The 21007-nt window shown below is 45.9% G+C and overlaps 1 protein-coding gene across 3 annotated transcripts in view; it reads left to right on the top strand.

Moving 5' to 3' along the window:
• The window catches only part of galt (galactose-1-phosphate uridylyltransferase), an 83351-nt gene that overhangs the window by 39759 nt on the left and 22585 nt on the right, over positions 1 to 21007 (top strand). For all 3 annotated transcript variants that reach the window (XM_038790631.1, XM_038790633.1, XM_038790632.1), the window contains exon 7: positions 14047 to 14169. In XM_038790631.1, coding sequence (XP_038646559.1) covers positions 14047 to 14169 — 123 coding nt within the window. The remainder of the gene's footprint in view (positions 1 to 14046; positions 14170 to 21007) is intronic.

The following is a 21007-nucleotide window of genomic DNA, read 5'->3' as shown; positions in this document are numbered from 1 at the left end:
CTTAAAAGGTTCTGAGACTATCGAATGTACTACAGCAGAAAGCCAAAGATGCAGAATCAATTGGAGGTTATTAAAAGGGGATATAATGCCCTTACAACATTGACATGTTGCATTCATATAGCAAACGGGAACTTAGATCTTGGGCACGATCGAACAGCCTAGTCGCACCCGACTTGGTGACACAATGAGGCCTTAAATCTCACGAGAGGCGTCTCGAGAGATTTGCAACACTCAGAATGCCTTGCGAGATCTCGCGAGACGTTGTGATCGGGATCTCGCCCTCGCTGAGTGAGGTCCAGATTAATATATTTAACGGCTCATTTAAAAATGGTGCCCTGAGAAGTGAGGGAGGCTCGAGGAGCCTCCAAAAGGTAAGTTGTGGGGTGTCCGGAGGCCATGGTGGACGGGTCCTGAGATTGGGGTGACATTTAAAATGAGGTAAGTGCGGTCTCAGAAGGAGTATTTCCCAACCGAAGCCAAAAAACCCCCCCAGAGTCCCGTTTAATAGCGGGATCATTCTCGGTGCTGCGGGTTCCGAGAAACACCCTGCTATTCATGCCCAAAACTACACTTTCTTTTTTTTTAAATCGTGCTCAAAGTGTTCAGGCACTTCAGAGATGTAGGGAAAATAGACCGCAAGCCAAGGAATGAAATCTCAGACGAGAGCAACTGAAAAATTAGAACATAGAACAGTACAGCACAGAACAGGCCCTTCGGCCCTCAATGTTGTGCCGAGCCATGATCACCCTACTCAAACCCACGTATCCACCCTATACCCGTAACCCAACAACCCCCCCCCCCCTTAACCTTACATTTATTAGGACACTACGGGTAATTTAGCATGGCCAATCCACCTAACCCGCACATCTTTGGACTGTGGGAGGAAACCGGAGCACCCGGAGGAAACCCACGCACACAGGGGGAGGACGTGCAGACTCCACACAGACAGTGACCCAGCCGGGAATCGAACCTGGGACCTTGGAGCTGTGAAGCATTTATGCTAACCACCATGCTACCCTGCTGCCCACCATGCTACCCTGCTGCCAATTGTCAGAGGTTCTGGAGATGCTGGGAGGAGGAATGGGAGGAGTTTAGTTAGCGATTTCCAGAGCCTGGGGCCGAGGTGACCAAAGACACATCTACTGGAGGAAAGAAAGGGGGAGGAGTAAAAGCTCGAGTCATAGGATTATTGTGGCTTGTGTTGGATCGAGTTATGGAGATTGTGAGGTGATGGACTGATTGGACTGGAAACCAGTGTACGTTTTCTAAATTGGGAATTATAAGCTCATGAATCATAGAATTTACAGTGCAGAAGGAGACCACTCGGCCCGTCGAGTCTGCACCGGCCCTTGGAAAGAGCACCCCACTTAAGCCCAAACTTCGAACCTATACCCATTACCCAGAAACCCCACCCAACATTTTTGGACACTAAGGGCAATTTAGCATGGCCAATCCACTTAACCTGCACATCTTTGGACTGTGGGAGGAAACCGGAGCACCCGGATGAAACCCAGACACGGGGAGAACGTGCAGACTCCGCACATACAGTGACCCAAGCCGGGAATCTGGGACCCTGGGCCTGTGAAGCAACTGTGCTAACCACTGTGCTACTATTCTGCCACGAAGTTTATCACAGAACAGGATGCAGACAGAATAGTTTTGGAGAATCTTGAGTCCATCACCTGCGAGGTGTCCATGCCTCACTTGGACTTCTACCACTCCACCTGGAGTCTTCATGCATTCCCTTCCAATAAAGAATATGGTATCACTTTGACTCCCTTGTTTGTGGTCTTCCCTCTGCCTTTCATTGTTCATCTTCTTCATCCATCTCCTTGCCACACTGCCTGCCATCATGAATCATGGCCCATCCCCCCACCCTTCTTTGCATAACCCTTTTTCCATATTACCCCATTTGTCTTCGTCAGGCTCACCTTGCACTCCCCTGATCGAACGTCTGACCTTTGCTGTCGTGACTACATGAGGCCCGCAGCACAGTCCTGTCCAGATATACACTGGTGTGTGGCACCTGGGGGTAGGAGACCCCTGTACTCCCCAACCCCAGGCGCTGTACTGAGCTGACTTGGTGACATAGGAGGGTCCATGGGTCCAGCAGCACAGTGCTGTCCATGCAGACCAGTTCGACATAGAGGGCAAGAGCCAGTCTATCTCGTCAGAGTGCAGAGTAGTGAACAGCGCATCAGGAGCAGCACTTCTCCTGTTGCATTGACCTCAAAATCGCTTGCGAACTGAAGACTAACTTGTGCACGTCACTCTGGCTGGACGCAAGTTTGGAAAATCTGACGGGATGCCAGTGGGCAACTGTTTTAATGAGCATTCATGAAACGCAAATTAATGCAAATGGTGTTCATGCCACTAGCCAGCAGGAAGACTGACCTGCCATTAACCCATCATTGGGAGATTTGCAGTGTGATTTTACGCCGGTGGGTGTCTGATCTTTTGGCTCCTGCTAGATTCTTCGCTCCTGCCCATCACCAAAACCTGCCACAGGTGGGATGGGACATTTCCGCCGATAGAGTCAGCAACAAGAGCCAAAGATGGTTTTGGTCTTTCCGTTGTTTAACTGGAGGCTGTGTCCTGTTGTGTCTGATGTTCCACTAAAGTAATCCAGTGGCTGTATTGATTGTTATGTATATTCTTTATGACATTTTAAGAATTTCAGCAGTCATTGTGTTTTTGTGCCGTGTTCAGTGATTTGTTCCCTTTGGAGAGTTGAAAAGAGAGAGAAAGGGAACTAAAAAAACAATGCAAAAATATCAATAAATGATACAAAAATTAATTAGGATAGCAAGTAAAATGCGGAGGGAATGAAGCAAAAGAATAACACAGCAAAGACTGAACAGAAATAGGAATTGCAGTGAAATGAGAAAAATGAGTAACTATGAATATTTGAGAACAATCCAAAATATGTTTAAGCAGTGAAAAGAAGGATAGCTGGAAATAAACAGCAAATGAGTGAGCTTTTGGAAGAGAGAAATTGGTTCATTTTTGATGGGCCACTTCACCATGACATTGGAAATAGATGTGATTATTTTGGAAACAATTAAGGCTGTAAGCAGAGTTTTTTTGGGTTGTTTTCTACTTCTGTAAACAGGCAGCGAAAAAAACAACCGGAAAATGTAGAGGGGAACAGAATATGTACCAAAAGGGTTCAAACAAGGTATGGAACCAAGGTTTGTGTTGACTGTTGGTCTGCTCTGTAAAGAAACTTTTTAAACAAGTTTTTCAATAGTCCCCTATGAAAGAATCTATTTTTGTGAACTATTTGCTGAATCTCTGTAAATATAATCTTGGAGGAGGAGGAGTACATTCTGTTCAAAGTATTTTCTTAGTGTTGGTCTGACAGTAATCAACTTATCTTCAAACAGTCTTGTTATTGCTTCAAAGACCTGCTGTTTTGGATCATTTTGGTCTGTAGTCTCTGGAGCCCACTTGGGTTTCCAATGATGTGAACTGCAGGAGAAGCTGCAGACACTCTAGTGTGACTCCATTGATTTCAATGGGCTCACTACTATGGACCAGTATACTGCTGATCTGGGACTACCCAGTGCTGGAAACCTATTTACCAGCCGAGAACCAAGTCAGAAGACTGAGGAGTAGGAATAAGCCATTCAGCCCTTTGAATCTTCTCCGCCATTCAATAAGATCACGGATTACCTGGTTGTGGTCTCAAGTCCACTTTCCTGTCTGCCCCCACCCTCACCCCCTCCCGGTAACTCTTGACTCCCTTGTCTATTAAAAATTTGTCCAACTCTGCCTTGAATAAGTTCATTGATCCAACCTGGACTATGTTTTAGAAAAGAGAATTCCGTTGGCTAATGACCCTCTGAGAATTCTCCTCACTTCCATCTCAATAGGGAGGCCTCTTATTCTTAAACCATGTCCCCCAGTATCCATTCTATTAAATCCCCTCACGAACTTATGTATTTCTTTTTTTTTTTAGAAAATATTTTATTTTAACAATTTTCAACATCAAATTTCAACAAAAACAAAAACACAACAATATGACCAACAAACCCCAGCCAACATGGCTTACACAAACAGTGCCATCTTCCCCAGCCACCCTTCTGTTGGTTCTCCTGCCCTTACTCATCGCACCCATGTCTCTCCCCGCCCCCCGCTGACAGTGTAATTTTTCTCGATGAACAGCTGCCACCTCCGAGCAAACCCCTGCAACAAACCCCTGAAGGTGAATTAAATTTTTGCAAGTCTGAGAATCCCTGCCTTGTCGCTAACCCATACCCCCAGACTTTGGGGGTTCTGAGTCCCTCCATCCTAGTAATTTCCGTCTCTGGGCCACCAGGGAGGCAAAGGCCAGGACGTCAGCCTCTCTCACCCCCTGGCCTCCTGGGTCTTCCGACACACCAAAGATCGCCTCCTCTGGTCTCAGCACCAGCCTCACTTGTAAGACATCTGACATGACATCAGCAAATCCCTGCCAGAAACCCCTCAGCCTTGGACATGTTCAAAACATATGGACATGGTTCGCAGGACCCTCTGCACAGCGCCCTCATCTATCCTCCACCTCCTCAAATAACCTGCTCAACCAGGCCACAGTCATCTGTGCCCTGTGGACCACCTTAAACTGTATCAGGCTGAGCCTGGCGCACAACGAGATGCATTAACACTCCTCAGGGACTCCTCCCATAACCTGGACCCAACTCCCCACCCAGATCTTCCCACGTTCTCCACCTCCCCTATCGGGGCTCCTTCCCACTACATCAGTTCCTTATAGATCACTGCGACATTCCCCTCTCCTACTCCTGTTCTCGACACCACTTTATTCTGTAGCCCCTGGGGCGGCAGGCGCGGGAAGGTCGAAACCTGCCTCCGCACAAAATCCCTCATCTGCAGATACCGAAACCCATTGCTCCTGGCAACTCAAAGCTCCTCCTCCAGGCTCGGGAAACCCTCATCAATAAAGAAATCCCCAAATCTCTCAATCCCTACCCGCTGATACCTCCTAAACCCTCACGTCCAGCCCTCCCAGAGAGAACCGGTGGTTATCACATATCGGTGCAGCACCAACCACCTCTCTAACTCTATGTGCTGCCTGTATTGTCCCCACACCCTCAGGGCTGCCACTACTACCGGGCTTGTGGGGCACCGAGCCAGCGGGAATGGCAGAGGTGCCGTTATCAATGTTCATCCTTACATGATGCAGTCTCCACCCGCTCCCTCACTGACCCCTCCCCCATTACCCATTACATGACCATCGCAATATTCACTGCCCAGTAGTAATTAATTAAATTCGGAAGAGCCAGTCCCCCACGCCCCCGCTCCAGCAGCACTTTTTTCACCCACAGGTTTTACCTGCCCAAACAAATCCCGAGATCACTGCATTCACTTTTTTGAAGGACGCATTGGGGATAAAAATTGGGAGGCTCTGAAAAACAAACAAAAACCTTGGGAGGACCGTCATTTTAACTGTCGGAACCCACCTCGCCAATGACAAAGGGAGCGCATTCCACCTCTGAAAGTCCTCCCTATCTGATCAACCAGCCGATGCAAATTCAGTTTATGCAGCTGCTCCCATTCCCGCGCCACCTGGATACCCAAATATCGATAGCTCCCTCCCACCACCTTGAACGGCATAATTTACCCCTTGTCCAGGAACCGGTGCAACCGCACCACCATTGTCCTCGGCGGCTCGTTTCCCTGGGGCTTCCTCATTAGCACGCTGTGCGCTCGATCCACCTCCAAAGGCTGTGCAAACACATCCTCTCAGAGCAGCTTCTCCAGCATCCTCCGCACAAACACGTCATCATTGGCTCCTTCACTCCCCTCCAGCAGGCCCACGATCCTTATGTTCTGCCTGTGTGACCGGTTTTCCAGGTCTTCAACCTTCTCCTGTAGCCGACCCTGCTGGTCCCGCATCAGCCCCATCCAGGCGAACTGCTCCTCATGTTCCTCCACCACCTCCTCCATCTTCTGGATCACCTGACCCTGTGCCGCCAGCTTTGTTTCCACGCGATCGACCACTGCTCTGATCGAATCCACTCCCTGGGCCAGGTCCTCCAGACTCTCCTTCCGTTGCTGGGTGAACTTCCCGTTCAAGGAGCTCACCAGCTGGTCCATTGACCGCTGAGCCAGCAGGGTTGCTCCCTGCCCCTCCGCCATCTCTAAGTGCGTTGCAGGCGCCGCATCAGCTCCAACCGACTGATTCCCTTTTTTACGACCGCTTCTGGCCCTCAGCTCCATACACCAGAGGGTCAGTCTCTTCCACTCACCCTTCTGCACCTTTTTTCCGCCTCTCATACACCTGTTAACCGGTGAAAAGGTCCAAGAAAAGCGCCACGAGTGGGAGCCACCAAATGTGCGAACACTCACTCCATGGCCGCCACCGGAAGTAATGCTATATGCTTCAATAAGATCACTTCTCATTCTTTTAAACACCAATGGGTATGGGCCCAACCTGTTCCAGCTTTCTTCACAAGATAAGCCCCCATCCCAGGGATTATTCAAGTGAACCTTAGCTGAACTGCTTCTAACGCAATTATATATTTTTCAAATAAGGAGACCAAAACTGTACACTGTATTTTAGATGTGGGCACACAAAACTCTGTACAGCTGCTGCAAAATATGGGCAGCACGGTAGCATGGTGGTTAGCATAAATGCTTCACAGCTCCAGGGTCCCAGGTTCGATTCCCGGCTGGGTCACTGTCTGTGCGGAGTCTGCACGTCCTCTCCGTGTGTGCGTGGGTTTCCTCCGGGTGCTCCGGTTTCCTCCCACAGTCCAAAGATGTGCGTGGTTAGGTGGATTGGCCATGCTAAATTGCCCGTAGTGTCCTAAAAAGTAAGGGGGGGGGGGTTGTTGGGTTACGGGTATAGGGTGGAAACGTGGGTTTGAGTAGGGTGATCATTGCTGGGCACAACATCGAGGGCCGAAGGGCCTGTTCTGTGCTGTACTGTTCTATATATTCTATATAAAACCTCCCTACTTTTATATTCCATTCCCCTTGCAGTTAGTGCCAACAATTCATGTGCCTACCCAATCACTTGCTGGTCTGCAGACTAACCTTTCATGATTCATGGACCAGGACACCAAGAATCAGCAAGTAACAGTTGTGAGTGCCTACGCCCCAATCCTTGGTGCTAATGATGATTCCAAAGAAAGTTTTTACTCCAACATTCTTCAGGAAGATATGATCATCCTCGTTAGGGACTTCAGTGCCAGGGTGGGAAAAGACTGCCATCTCTGGAAAGGAACCATCAGAAAGGAAGGAGTTGGGAATTGGAACTTTAACAGTGTTTTCCTACTCGGCAAATGCACGGAACACCAGCTTGTCATCTCCAACACACTGTTCCGCCAAAAAGACAGGTTCAAGACTTTCTGGAGGCATCCACAATCAAAGCACTGGCACATGATTGACTACGTCATCGTCTGCTCCCGAGACCAAAAGGATGCCCTCATTACAATGATCCCTGGCTCGTCCACTCCTCCAGGTCTATCAAACTTCACCAGAGGCAGTGGAAGATGAAGAAACAACTCAGAAAAAAGATCAACGTTGAGCAGCTTGAAGAGCCAAGCATGTGAGTGAACGTCCAACAATGTCTTCCCCAAAATCTCTAAAATGTTCATTCTAATGGAGCGGAGGAAAACTGGAAAAAGCCGAAGACCGTCATCATCTTGAGCTGTGAAGAATCCGTCGGCTACAAGACCACGAAACATCAAGACCGGTTGGCCGATAACGACCACACCATCCAAGACCTCATCGACAAAAAGAGGAAAGCTCTCCGCGCCTGGCAAAACAGCATCAGCAGAACTAGAGAAATCCAGAACCAATAGTGGACTGAGAAAGCAAAGGAGCTGCAACTCCTCGCTGACAAGCATACCACCCAGGACTTCTTCAGTGCCACTAAGGCAACATATGGATCCAACATCCTAGGCCTCATACAAGTACGGAGTAAGGACGGAATCCTTTTGGAGATAAAGAAAACATGAGCCTTTGATGCACTTCAAACCTCCTAAACCATGATACAATCATAGGTGAGGATGTGTTCGAGGAAATCCCTCAGTTCCCCATCAAAGATGATCTTGGACTCCCATCAAGCGTGGATGAAGTCAAAGCCGCCATTAAACACATAAAGAACAGAAAAGCTGCATGAGTGGGTGGGAAAAGATCACCAGTCATCTCCATCAGCTGCTCCTGAAAACCTGGGTCACAGAAGCAGTCCTTTATGACCTCAGGGATGCCTTCATCGTCACTATCTTCAAGAAAGGGGACAAAGCGGACTGTGGGAACTACCGAGGAATCTCTCTACTCTTCATCGCCGGGAAGGTATTGCCAAATCCTCGATAGCCGCTTTCTTCCAGTCTCTGAAGAGATTCTTCCGGAAAGCCTGTGTGGCTTCTGGCCAAACTGTGGAACAATGGATATGATTTTTACTGCTTGACAACTTCAAGAGAAATCCCAGGAGCAACTCGACATGGCCTTCATCGATCGGACCAAGGCTTTTAACTCAACCGGGAAGGGCTATGGGAGACCCTGTCGAGAACGATTGTCCAGAGAAATTCATCAACATCCTCTGACTCCTCTACGGTCAGATGTCAGCGACAGTCCTCACCAATGAAAAAAGACAGAAATCTTCGAGGTCAATACTGGAGTCCAGCAGGGATGTGTGATAGCCCCTACCCTTTTTCTCCATCTTCATCGCTGCCAGCCTCCACCTTGTCAAGAGCAAGTTTCCCAGTGGAGTGAGCATTGTCTACAGGATGGATGAAATACTTTCCAACCTCAACTGATTGAAACCCAAGAAGGAAACACCACTGACATCGCTTGTGGCACTGCAGTATGCGGATGCAGTATGCGGATGACAGCACCAGCATCGAGGCCATGATCATCCAAAACCAGCTCTGCTGGGCCAGACACATGCTTAGGCTGCCAGAGTCCCGACTATCAAAGCAAATCTTCGTCGACGACCTCTAAGAAGCCTGAGGAAGGACTGCCAGTGATCTTGAGGACCAATCCTACCTCCTGGAAACACCTGCCAAGTGTGCGGTTGGAGAGGCGACTGTCTGATCATCAGCCACACAAGGACCCACAGAACCCATAACCAGTGACACAGAGTTTCCCAGGTGGGCAATCATACACATTAGCGAGTGATCGCCAAAGAAGACCAGGATACCCAGATCCCACTGTAGCACTGAGTTCAGAAATCTCTCTTCATTGAAGTAATATGCTGCTTTTCTATTCTCTCTGCCAAAGTGGACAAGGTCACATTTGCCCACATGATACTCCATCTGCCAAATTTTTGCCCATTCACTTAACCTGCCCATATCCCTATAGAGTCTCTACCTCTAGACAACTTACTTAAATACCAGTCTTGGTGTCATCCAAGATTGACACTTGGGCAAATCTGAAATGCCAGATTCCATTAAAATTAATAAAGGAACAGAAATAGTCCTGCATAGACTGACAAATAGAAACATATTCCATTTTTATGGTCTTGATGAGAAACCGAGAAAATCTCCCCACCCTGAAAATTACAATTCTTCACTGTTATTTTTCTCTCCATGTGAGAAAGTGAGTCATGATTTGACTAGATCTGCTGGTGTGAAAGGGCTATGGTAATTCCATTGCAGGGGAATATGTACTCATTCTCCTGAAATTAAATGCAGATCCCGCATAGTGTGCGTGTGATGCACCTGGATATCTGCATGTTGGCACAGACTCTGAGTGCACCTGGATATCATCATACATAGGAAATTACTTACTTCAAAGTCTCTAGTTTAATTTAACAGATCCACGTGTAACCTTTTTGGGTTAGTGTTAAGTTTCTGAGGAAAGAAGCTGTAGAATTCATCGAAGTAAATTTAACAGGATGTTGAAGGAAAATATAAAACAACAAAATTAATAAAAGATTATGTCTGCAAATAAATTATTTTCTTCAAATAAATTATTTTCTTCAAGTAATGTTCTAGTCTTTCTTAATTGTACGATTTGTTTTATACCACCACTCCCGCTGGCATTTTAACCTGCTTTCTTTAAAAATTAAGTGTATATCCTCTCACAGCCAAATGGCCTGAATTTCACGCTGCCCACGGTCTGGTTTTCAGGCCGGGTTGAAGTAAAAGTAGCGTGAATTTGAAGAAATTGACTCCCTCTGGGTTTCAGTCTGCCCTGACCTCGCAGCAATTTTGCACTGGAGAGGGCAGGATTTCAGATGGGCCTCCCACACTTGCCCCTGTTGAGGTCCTTAAGTGGCCAATAATTGGCCACTTAAGGGCAGTTTCCTGCCCAGCCGCATTTTTTTAGACTGGTGGGTGTTGTATGGTGTGTGTGCCTGCATGTTACGTAATAGTGCTCGGGAGACTAGGGAATAGCACTGCCCATCGTATGATGTATAGGGTCACATATACCCCGTGGTTAGCACTGCTGCCTCACAGTGCCAGGGACCAGGGTTCAATTCCGACCTTGGCTGATTGCCTGTGTGGAATTTGCACATTCTCCAAGTGTCTGCGTGGGTTTCCTCCGGGTCCTCCAGTTTCCTCCCACAGTCAAAGATGTGCTGGCCACGCTAAATTGTCCCTTAGTGTCCATTGATGTGCAGTTTGAGTGGGGTTACAGGGATAAGCGGGGCAATGTGCCTAAGTAGGGTGCTCTTTCAGAGGGTCGGTGCAGACTCAATAGGCCGAATGGCTTCCTTCATTTTTAAAATAAATTTAGATTTTTTTCCAATAAAGGAACAGTTTAGTGTGGCCAGTCTCCGTAGCCTGCACATCCTTGGTTTGTCGGGGTGAGATCCATGGAGGCACAAGGAGAATGTGCAAACTCTACACAGACAGTGATCAGGGATCGAACCAGGGTCCTCGGCACCGTGAGGCAGAAGTGCTAAGCACTGGGCCACCGTGCTGCCTCAAAGTTGAATGATATATGATTCTTTTTTAAGCATAAGTCTCAAGATCTCACCATTGAAATGTCAATTGAACCTATAATGCAACAATGGGAGGGGTTACTGGCATGGGGGAAGCCCGAAAATGAATGATTTTAGATCTTGGGAGGAAGAGGAGGTGACTTTGGGCTCCATCCCCTTAAGGTCCGGTGGCTGCTGGACTCCATTTCCCCCCACCCCGCCCTCTCTCCCGAAACCCCAAACGCCCAAGTTCCACTCCGCCTCAGGCCTACGCTGGAACCCCCAGAACTTACCTTGCTGTCTGCTCCCGGGATTTAGGCTCCGGCCTGTTGAAGCACTTCCTCTTCTGCCCATTGCAGCTCCTGCCACTGCAGGGACTAGAGAGCTGCTGGCCAATCAGATTGGCCACTAGTTACCTAAGACAAGATTTCCTCCCGCGTGAGGGGTGGAAATCATGCCTGCTGCCAATAAACACTCCTTCATGCATGAAATGTCTATGCGGCAGTAGGAGTCAGCAGGGGTATGTTCCTTGCAGACTCTCCAGATGGCGGGAAGGAAAATCCCACCATCTGAAATATTCAGACCCTGTCAATTCTCTGCAGATAAAGCTGGATGACAAGATGTGACAATGATTTGGGATCAAATCTTCTAATTTTTGTTTGGCACAGTGGCACAGCAGGTGGGAAAAATGGCATGGAAGCCATCGGTTCGGGGCTTACTTAAAAAAAGGTTGATCTCAATCAGAACCCACCCCACCAGCAACTTAATTTTTACAAGATCAGAGCGCACTTTAAAAAATAAAAATAGAATAGCCACCCCTCACGGAACAACCCCCACCTCCCCCGCAGGCAATGCGGGGGGAGGGAGGCCGTGCCAGGGTAAGGCTCCGAAATGACCCTCAACTCTGGAGGATATACTCAGCTGCGCACATCGTGGGGTTGTTCTGAGCAGGTGCATGTTGTGGGGGGACCTGTCGTGATTCACTTTGGCGTGCCCTTAAACCAACGTGAAGGACAATCAAACTGGGTGGGGTACTATCAGGCGTAAAGGCCTGATAATTAGATTGAAATACATTCAAATGGCGTTTCTGAGGTCCAATGTCAGGTTTCCCACAGCGACATTGGTGGGGTGGGGCGGGGGGGGGGGGGGGGGGCTGCAGGGATAATCGGAATGGGGAATCCTGTTTTAGGACTCAAAGTGGATTGTCCCATGCCCACCGCCGATCCTGCTCCTGGAAACGGGAGCGGGAAATCCCACCCACCACCCGGGTCTCGATCATGTTATAATCTGACTGGAAAATTACCATTTGGGAATTTATCGCCATAGCTGGAGTGCTGATAATTTCTGGCACAGCTCTATACATCAAAAAATACATAGAAAATAGAAGAAGGGGGAGGCCATTCGGCCTCTCGAGCCTGCTCTGCCATTCATTATGATCATGTCTGATCCTCAAGTTCAATACCCTGATCCCGCCTTCCCCCCCATATCCTTTGATTCCTTTAGATCCAAGAGCTATATCTAATTCCTTCTTGAAATGACACAATGTTTCGCCTCAACTACTTTTTGTGGCAGTGAATTCCACAGATTCACCATTCTGGGGAAGAAATTTCTCCTCACCTCAGTCCTAAAAGGTTTACCTCTTATCCTCAAGCTATGAACCCCTAGTTTTGGACTCCCCCACCATTGGGAACATTCTTTCTGAATCTACCCGGTCTAATCCTGTTAGAATTTTATCAGTTTCTATGAGATTCCCCCTCACTCTTCTAAACTCCAGTGAATATAATCCTAACTGTTTTAGTCTCTCCTCATATGACAATCCCGCCATCCCAGAAATCAGCTTGGTAAACCTCCGCTGCACTCCCTCCATAGCTGCAACATCCATCCTCAGATGAGGAGACTAAAACTGCACACAATACTCCAGGTGTGTCCTCCTGCATTTGATGTGGTCTACTTGAATTTCAGCAAGGCTTTTAATAAGTTCCCACATGGGAGACTGATAGTAAAGGTAAAAGCCCATGGGATCCAAGAAAATTTGGCGAATTGGCTGAATGGGTTGATGGTCGAGGGGTGTTTTTCTGACTGGAAGCCTATGTCCAGTGGGGTCCTGCAGGGATCAGTATTGGGACGCTTGATGCTTGTGATTTATATAAATGATTTAGATATGAATGTAGGAAGGTTAATCAGTGAGTTTGTGGATGTTAAGAAAATTGGTGGGGTGGTAAATAGTGAGGCGGATAGCCTTAGATTGCAGGAGGATATAGACGACTGGTCAGATGGGCTGATCAGTGACAAATGGATTTCAATCTGGATAAGTGTGAGGTGATGCACTTGGGCAGGACAAACAAGGCAAGGGAATACATGATAAACGACAGGACCCTGGGAAGCACCGAGGATCAGAGGGACCTTGGTGTGCATGTACACTGGTCCCTTAAGGTAGCAGAGCAGGTGGATACAGTGGTTAAGATGGCATATGGTATACTTGTCTTTATTACCGAGGCATAGAGTTTAAGAGCAGGGAGGTTATGCTGGAACTGTATAAATGTTAGGTTGGCCGAGAGTATTGAGTGCAGTTCTGGAATCCACATTATAGGAGGGATGTGATAGTACTGGAAAGGGTGCAAAGGACATTTACCAGGATGTTTACCGGGCTGCAGAGTGTTAGTTATGAAGAGAGATTGGATAGACTTGAATTATTTTCCTTGGAGCAGAGGAGACTGAGGGGTGCATAATTGAGATGTATAGAACTATGAGGAGCATTGATAGAGTAGATAGGAACAAATGTTTCCCCTTGGTAGAGGGGTCAATAACAGTGGGTCACAAATTTAAGCTAAATGGCAGGAGGTTTAGAGGGATGTGATGAAAAATGATTTTATCCAGAGGGTGGTGGGAGTCTGGAAGTCGCTGCCTGAGAGGGTGGTGGAGACAGAGACCCACATAACATTTAAGAAGTATTTAGATGTGTACTTGTGATCCCAAGGCATACAAGGCTATGGACCAAGTGCTAGAAAATGGGATTAGAATGGTGAGGTGGTTATTGTGTATTTATATGAAGAATCTAAATGTCAGTGATCAAATTAGTTGGTTCTGTTTGTCTTCAGACACCTTCACAAGCTAACATATTTCAGATCTGTTGTTTGGTTTCACAGAAGAATTATTTTTACATCTTTCAGGTATGGGCAAGTACTTTTCTTCCCAATGAGCCAAGAATAGCTGATCAGACACAACGGGACCATTACAACACCCACCGGATGCCAATGCTGTTGGAGTATGCCAAGTTAGAATCTCAAAAAAAGGTTGGTTTTAATGTCTTGATAAAATGCTATTCATACTTAAAATCTGTCTTTATTTTGTTAGGTGTGACTTTACGTGTACATTTCCTTCACTTTATTTACAGTTATAATAAAGAGGCTAAGAGAATGAATAGAGCTCAATTGTGTAGTGACTTTCATTCCAGGAACAAGAGCATTTTGCTCAGTAATTTTAGTATGTTTGTAAATTGTTCTGCTCACCATGCCTTTCCTGTTTCTAGGCTTTTGTCATGGGTCACTTCAGATGGTGCCTCCCTGCATGTGTTCATTTTGACTAAGTGTGAAATGCAGTAATCGTCTGTCGTAAGCCTTTTGTTTGGACCGTGTTTTGTTTCTACTATTTTAAAAAATATATACAAATGTCTATGCTGAACGAAAACCTGAATGTTTATTCACCCATCTCCAACTGCTTTGGGTCACCATGCAGGTGATTTTCTCTTGGGTGTTAAACCAACTTCACTTTATAACTGGCGAGTAGGCAGTGCATGAAGATTCTTCCCTGGATTGCTTGGAACTCTGTTTCCTCATCTCCTCTTGTGAAAACCAACCTTTTAATGTTTTTCACCCTCAGTGGACAGCTTGCTGTGAGGGACCTCTGCTCTTTATTTTCTGCACTGTCTGCAAAATGCTGCCTTATATTCCGAGGTACGCTTCTGCAGCTTCTAGATATTTTCTGATGGTGAGGGCACTCATGTGTACATGTAAAGGGTGTCCTTCCTTTTTAAAAAATAAATAGGAAGTGCTTGTGTGCCATTGCTACATTGATAAATTATTTGACACTAATTTGACCCTAACTTCCTTCACAATAAATTAGTTACCAACTGATGTGAAGTCCAGATTTAGTAGCCGAAGTGCTGGTCTATTACAAGCCTGTGCTCAATCAGAAATCAATTGCTAATTGAAATGGACAGATTACTTCTGTAATTGGATCATGGTCTTCTCACTGAATCAGCTAACGTGGATGTAATCCGATCCACTAAATTAGATCATTTTTTTTACAGGAAAATAATATTTATTATTTAATGTAATATAGTTATGATATAGAAGAGGCGCATGCCATTCGTGGCATTGGCTCAGTTAGTATGGATTGTGTGGAAAAACATGAAGAAAAACTTGCATTTGTTCAGCTTCAACTCCTTTGCTTCTGACAACAAGGAACTGAAGGCACACATTTCAGAGAAATCTAAACTTCCTTTCGGATATTTTATTTCCTTCTGAAAAGAGCTGCAATGTTTCGGTAACAAAGTCAAAAATTAATCAACTCATTTAAGAATATGGAATTTTAGGTGGAGAATGCTGATTTGTTAATGGCCTTTGGGATTGTATACATTTTTCAACTTAAAATGGCAATCACTCAAAGGTGCAGAAGACGATTTCACCCAAGTATTTACTTGGGTGAACAACAATACAGTTATAACATTTATAAGAAGTTCAAAGATTTTAATGCCTTGCATCTGTTCAAGAAACTAGTTTCCTTTTTAAGCCAGCTGGGTATCTCCAAACCATATCACTGAAATTCACACAGACAGGGCGACCTGGAATTACTTGAAAACTTTAAGATGCTGAAAAAATTAAGAGCACGGTGAAATGCAGATTTTTGGCGCAAAATACTGAGGAAATTCTGACCTGTATCTGATTTGTACACTGCTTTCAAATTTCTGCACTTTTGTTCGTAACGATTCCGTGAAATCTTAACTGACACTCTCAGCCAACAATGTCCCATCCCCATGTAAAAGTGCATTGTACACTAATATTCTAAATTTACACCAGTTCTGAACAGACTACAAAGTTACACCTAAAATATTCTGTGCAACAGTATCCAAATTATATTTCTGGTGTTTTTTGGATGATTTCTCTTTGCCAATAACTTTTACCTCTCCACATTGAGACCGGCAAGGTATTTTTTGTATCTACATTTTTGTGGCATCAAAATCTTGTTTTAAAAATTGAAAAAGTGCCATAATTGCTTTTTCTTCAGCATTTCTGCTGGATTTTGCATTTCAATGGGCCGGATTATACGGTGTTTTATGGTGGCGGAGGCGTCTGACGTTAGTCTGCGGCGGGATCTTTTGGTCCCACCTCTATCAACAGGGTCTCCCGTTGTTTGCATCCCTGCCTCCAGGGAACTTCCAGTGGGGGTTGGCTGTCGGCGAAACCAAAGATCCCACTGGCGTGAATGGCCGGAAGATTACAAAAGCGATTTGCAGGAAATTTCTACACAACCTGCCGATTATGTTGTTAAAATTTCCTGGCCCGGAGCCTTTGTTTGCCTGAAATGGAGATGGAGATGATTTAGTTGGAAACCATGAGTTGACTTCATAACAGTCATTGCATTTCAACAAATAATACATTGTCTAAAGCATTTTAACATATTTTGATATGGTAAAAGCTGGATTAGTGCAAGTAGTGACAAATGCTGATCAATGAATAGTACATTTCCAACATTTTCTATTTTTCTATTTAATTCTGCAGGGTGTAATTTAATTTTATATTGCTCACAGAGAATAAGAATTATTCAGATTATGAGTTCATCCTCTGTAGTAAGTGGTGAAGTTGTATTGTTGAGGAAGGGAAGTATCAAGAGAGTTTCACACTGTCGCTTTCAGATGTGGACCAAACAGAAGGGAGTGCGCTAATTTAAAAGTCCTACAGGTAACGGCGTCCATGAAATATCTAATCTGTAAATGTTTAGTGCTGACATTCGTTGTTTTAGATTAAGTAGCTTCCGTGCCTACCGATGCATGAGGCAGCTTATCATGAGTCAATAAATTATCTTTCCGCCAGCAGAGAAAGAGTCAAGCTAATCTTCAGTAAAGAAGAATTACATTTTTATCCCATTTCTGTGAAATGTGTAGTGGTCTTTAAGTTGTCAAAAGCGACCAAAGAATGTATGTTGAGACAAGAAACAAACACCACTGCAAGTCAGTACTTGTAACCTGCTTGACCCTAAGATGCTGGAAAATACCAAATCTGCTAACAACACATGCATGCAGACTGCTTTTCACTTTTGATCTCTTATCTGACTGAGTCATTTTAGGTTCTTGATTTTAAACTGTGGGAACCATTACCAAAGGTTTTGTTTGAAATAGTACAGCTGATGCCCTCCTTCCACCACTTTAATGATTTTGACAGATTTCCTACCAGCAGAAACATAACATGCGCCTTCCTGTTTTTATTTTGGTCAATTTAAGGACGATCGACAATCCTCCCCCCAACAACTTGGCACCATTTTGTTTCTTTGATGAAACTTTAATGCAAATGCATTTTAATTATTCTTGCATCTGTTCATCATGTGGTGAAGAATTATTGTGACATCTCCATAGTCTGTGATTTTGTAATATAAGTAGATACATTTTGGGTGCTGACATATTTTAGTTGTATTGCGTGGGCCTGCTACAATAAAATTCACAATGATTTAAAATGTAATTGTTCACTGAAAGTGGCTGAATTTCTGAGCCAAGTTGCCCTATTTGTGTCATAACCCTTCCCCCTTTAATGCTATATATCTCTATAATTATGAGCATTGAAAAGTTTCTGAGATATCAATATCGTTTAACTTTTTTTAAATGAAAATTTTTAAGGCACTGAGGATAATTATCTTGACAAACATGATCTTGGTATATAACTTTGAAAATAAAATTCCACCAAGAAAGTAATTGCTCCAGCGTTGCTGACTCTCTAACAGAGACCACAGCCAGGAATTCTCTGTTTGGGAGTCTAAGTGCTCCCACTATCGGAGAATCGCTACTGGTCTCCACTGGTGCTTGGAGCGGGACCCGGAATGCGAATCACTCGCCTTTACCTTGGTAAGTCGTGCATGTGGGACGGCTTGACGGTTTCTGGTGGAATCCGGTATCGGGCCGCCATTTTGATTGCGTGGCCAGATACCATGGTCTGGTGGCATGCCCCGCTCCCACCCACAAAGCAAATTCTGGTGTTCCCCCCCCCCCCCCCACTGACCAGTAGGGGCAGCCCTCCCCTCCAATAACGAATAAGGGTCACCACCCACCCACACACCATGCGGGTGATCTGACCACCCCCCCCCCGAAGAGACCACACCCCCAGCAGACCCCCCATCTCGATACACCAACCGAGACCCCTCAAAATACCCCCTCCATCAGACACCCACATTCTTCCTCCTTCCCCCATCAGAGACCGACCCGCCCCCTTCCCAAAAGACACCCCCATCAGTCACGCCTGCCTGAAAGCTGAATCACTGCATTTTTGCTTACCTTTCCCGAACATCTGCTGCCTCTGACAAAAGTGTTTAAAACAACAGCTGTGACAAGTGTCAGAAGCTTCTTCGAAAGCCAGGTACTCTTCAAAGGCTTCAAATACCTTGTCAGCCTTTGAACTGCAAAACTACCATTCAATTTCACACAGCAATACATTTCACTAGTTAGTGATTGATTGTTTTATTGGTCCAGACACAGCTGCTTAGGGAGTTTGTTTTTTATTATCTTTCACGGTTGAAATCATCTCATGTACCCTCCATTGATGCTAACCACAATGTTTGTAAACACTCTTGCTATGATTGACAGGTCCTCACCACATTAAAAGGAGATAAGTGCTTTCACTTCTTTTTCACAGTGGGGGAAGTAGGATGTCCCTACTTGTCAGCAGGGTTGGGGGGGGGCAGTATTTGCATTATGGGGGGGAGGGGGACCTTCCATTGGAAGTTGGTCAGGGCACCTCAGTTATGCTCTAACCCACTTGGCCCACCTCCGGAGTCCACTGCACGAGGGCCAAGCTTGGGCATCAAAGCCCACCTGGTGAATTTCCCGCTTTTCAGGTGGGAGCATAATGGGGGTGAGAGACTCTGGGTTCGAGCCCATTAATGACATTAAAATTTACTTAAATGCTTGCTTTGCATCCTCATACCAACGGGAGGTGGGTAGCATGCTGAGGATGTCAGTAGGTGATCAAATCTTCACAATGGCGCTAAACCCATTTTTCCTTGACTGGATCAGGATTCCTGATCGCACCTGTGGGTAACGGAGAATCCCGGCCCATTTGTTTGAAGCTGTTAGGTGCCTTTTCACTATCTTTTAAATCTTTTCAGTGAAGGCACAGCGGATAGATTATTATTTAAGTTGTGCGGTGCTGTCATCATTAGCTAGAAATAATTATTTTTAATAATTATGCATTTGAACCATGATTTTTATGTAGCTTTCTATTTTCATGGATATCTACTGTGATCAATTATTTAAAAATACATTTCAACGGTGCCTCAGAAGCAGTTTTGATTGTCTTCATATCGCTGCATTTTACATGGTAGAAACCATTGCGGCACGGAGCACAGCGCCAGCATCACGGGTTTGATTCCCACTTGGGTCGCTGTCTGTGAGGAGTCTGCAAGTTCTCCCCGTGTCTGCGTGGGTTTCCTCCGGGTGCTCCAACTTCCTCCCACAAGTTCCGAAAGACGTGCTGTTAGGCGATTTGGACAATTGAGTTCTCCCTCTGGGTACCCGAACATGCGCCGGAGTGTGGCGACGAGGGGATTTTCACAGTAACTTCATTGCAGTGTTAATGTAAGTCTAATTGTGACACTAATAAAGATTATTATTATTAATTTCATTCAAATAGGCTCTTTTGATGGTCCTTTTTATGAATGAGCTGGATTTCCAAATTGTCGATCATTTCAAGTTCCCTTCAAACGCCAATTGTCCAGGAATTATGTGGCCTTGTTGAGCTGTTTGAGTCATGGAATTTACAGCGCAGAAGGAGGCCATTCGGCCCATCGAGTCTGCACTGGCCCTTGGAAAGTGCACCCTACTTAAGCCCATGCGTCCACCCTATCCCCGTAACCCAGTAACCCCACTCAACCTTTTGGATACCAAGGGGCAATTTAGCATGGCCCGTCCACCTAACATGCACATCTTTGGACTGTGGGAGGAAACTGGAGCACCTGGAGGAAACCCACGCAGGCACGGGAAGAAAGTGCAAACTCCACAGAGGCAGTCACCCGAGGCCGGAATTGAACCCAGGCCCCTGAAGCTGTGAGGCAGCAGTGCTAATCACTGTGCCACCTGCTGTCCGGTAACAGCTTGTGTCACAGACTGCTAATCACTGCTGGAGACCCAGGTTTCAATGTAGCCCCGAACAGGTAGCTGAAAAGTTGTCCATCATTTGGGTGCAAGTCCAAGAAATTTTTTCTGTTGCATAGAGTATCTGTGAATTCTGATGTCCATTTAGTTTTTTCTGTTGCATAGATTATCTGTGAATTCTGATGTCCATTTAGTTAAATCGCACCCGCTAACTCCTCCTCTAATCCTACAATCCCCCAAAATGCTACATTTCTTCCAATTCTGAGGACATGCTGATTTTCTTCAGTTTCACTGGCAGCTGAATCTTTTAAATGTCTCAGCTCTATGCTCTGGGAATTGCCTCCCTAAACCATGGATGTTTAGGCCCTGATGGTGTGGGCACCAAGTGAATTTTCCCTCTCTCACTTACCTGAAATAACAGCCTGGTGCCTTTTTTTTTGTATTCTAGTGTCTCTTCACTCCTGGTGGCCCTTCAGCTTTCCGAGTCCACTTGCCATTCTTAATTAGATGACAAGCCCACCCTCTAGCCATTAATTGTCCAATTTCAGGAAAATCCCAGCTGGGTGACTGTGCAGACTTCTGATACCCGTTTGATCAGGTCAGCAGTATTCTGAAGCCTCTGGACGAAATTCTCCGACCCCCACGACGGGTCGGAGAATAGCGGGAGGGCCTTCCCGACATTTTTCCCGCCCTCCCGCTATTCTCCCCCACCCCCCGCCCAACTCCCGACCCGAATCGCTGCCACCGTTTTTTTACGGCCGGCAGCGATTCACAGC

The sequence above is a fragment of the Scyliorhinus canicula genome, chromosome 3, assembly GCF_902713615.1.
Source record: "Scyliorhinus canicula chromosome 3, sScyCan1.1, whole genome shotgun sequence".
Lineage (NCBI taxonomy): Eukaryota > Metazoa > Chordata > Chondrichthyes > Carcharhiniformes > Scyliorhinidae > Scyliorhinus > Scyliorhinus canicula.
The sequence above is the reverse complement of the archived record's forward strand: the minus strand, read 5'-3'. Positions and strand labels throughout refer to the sequence as shown.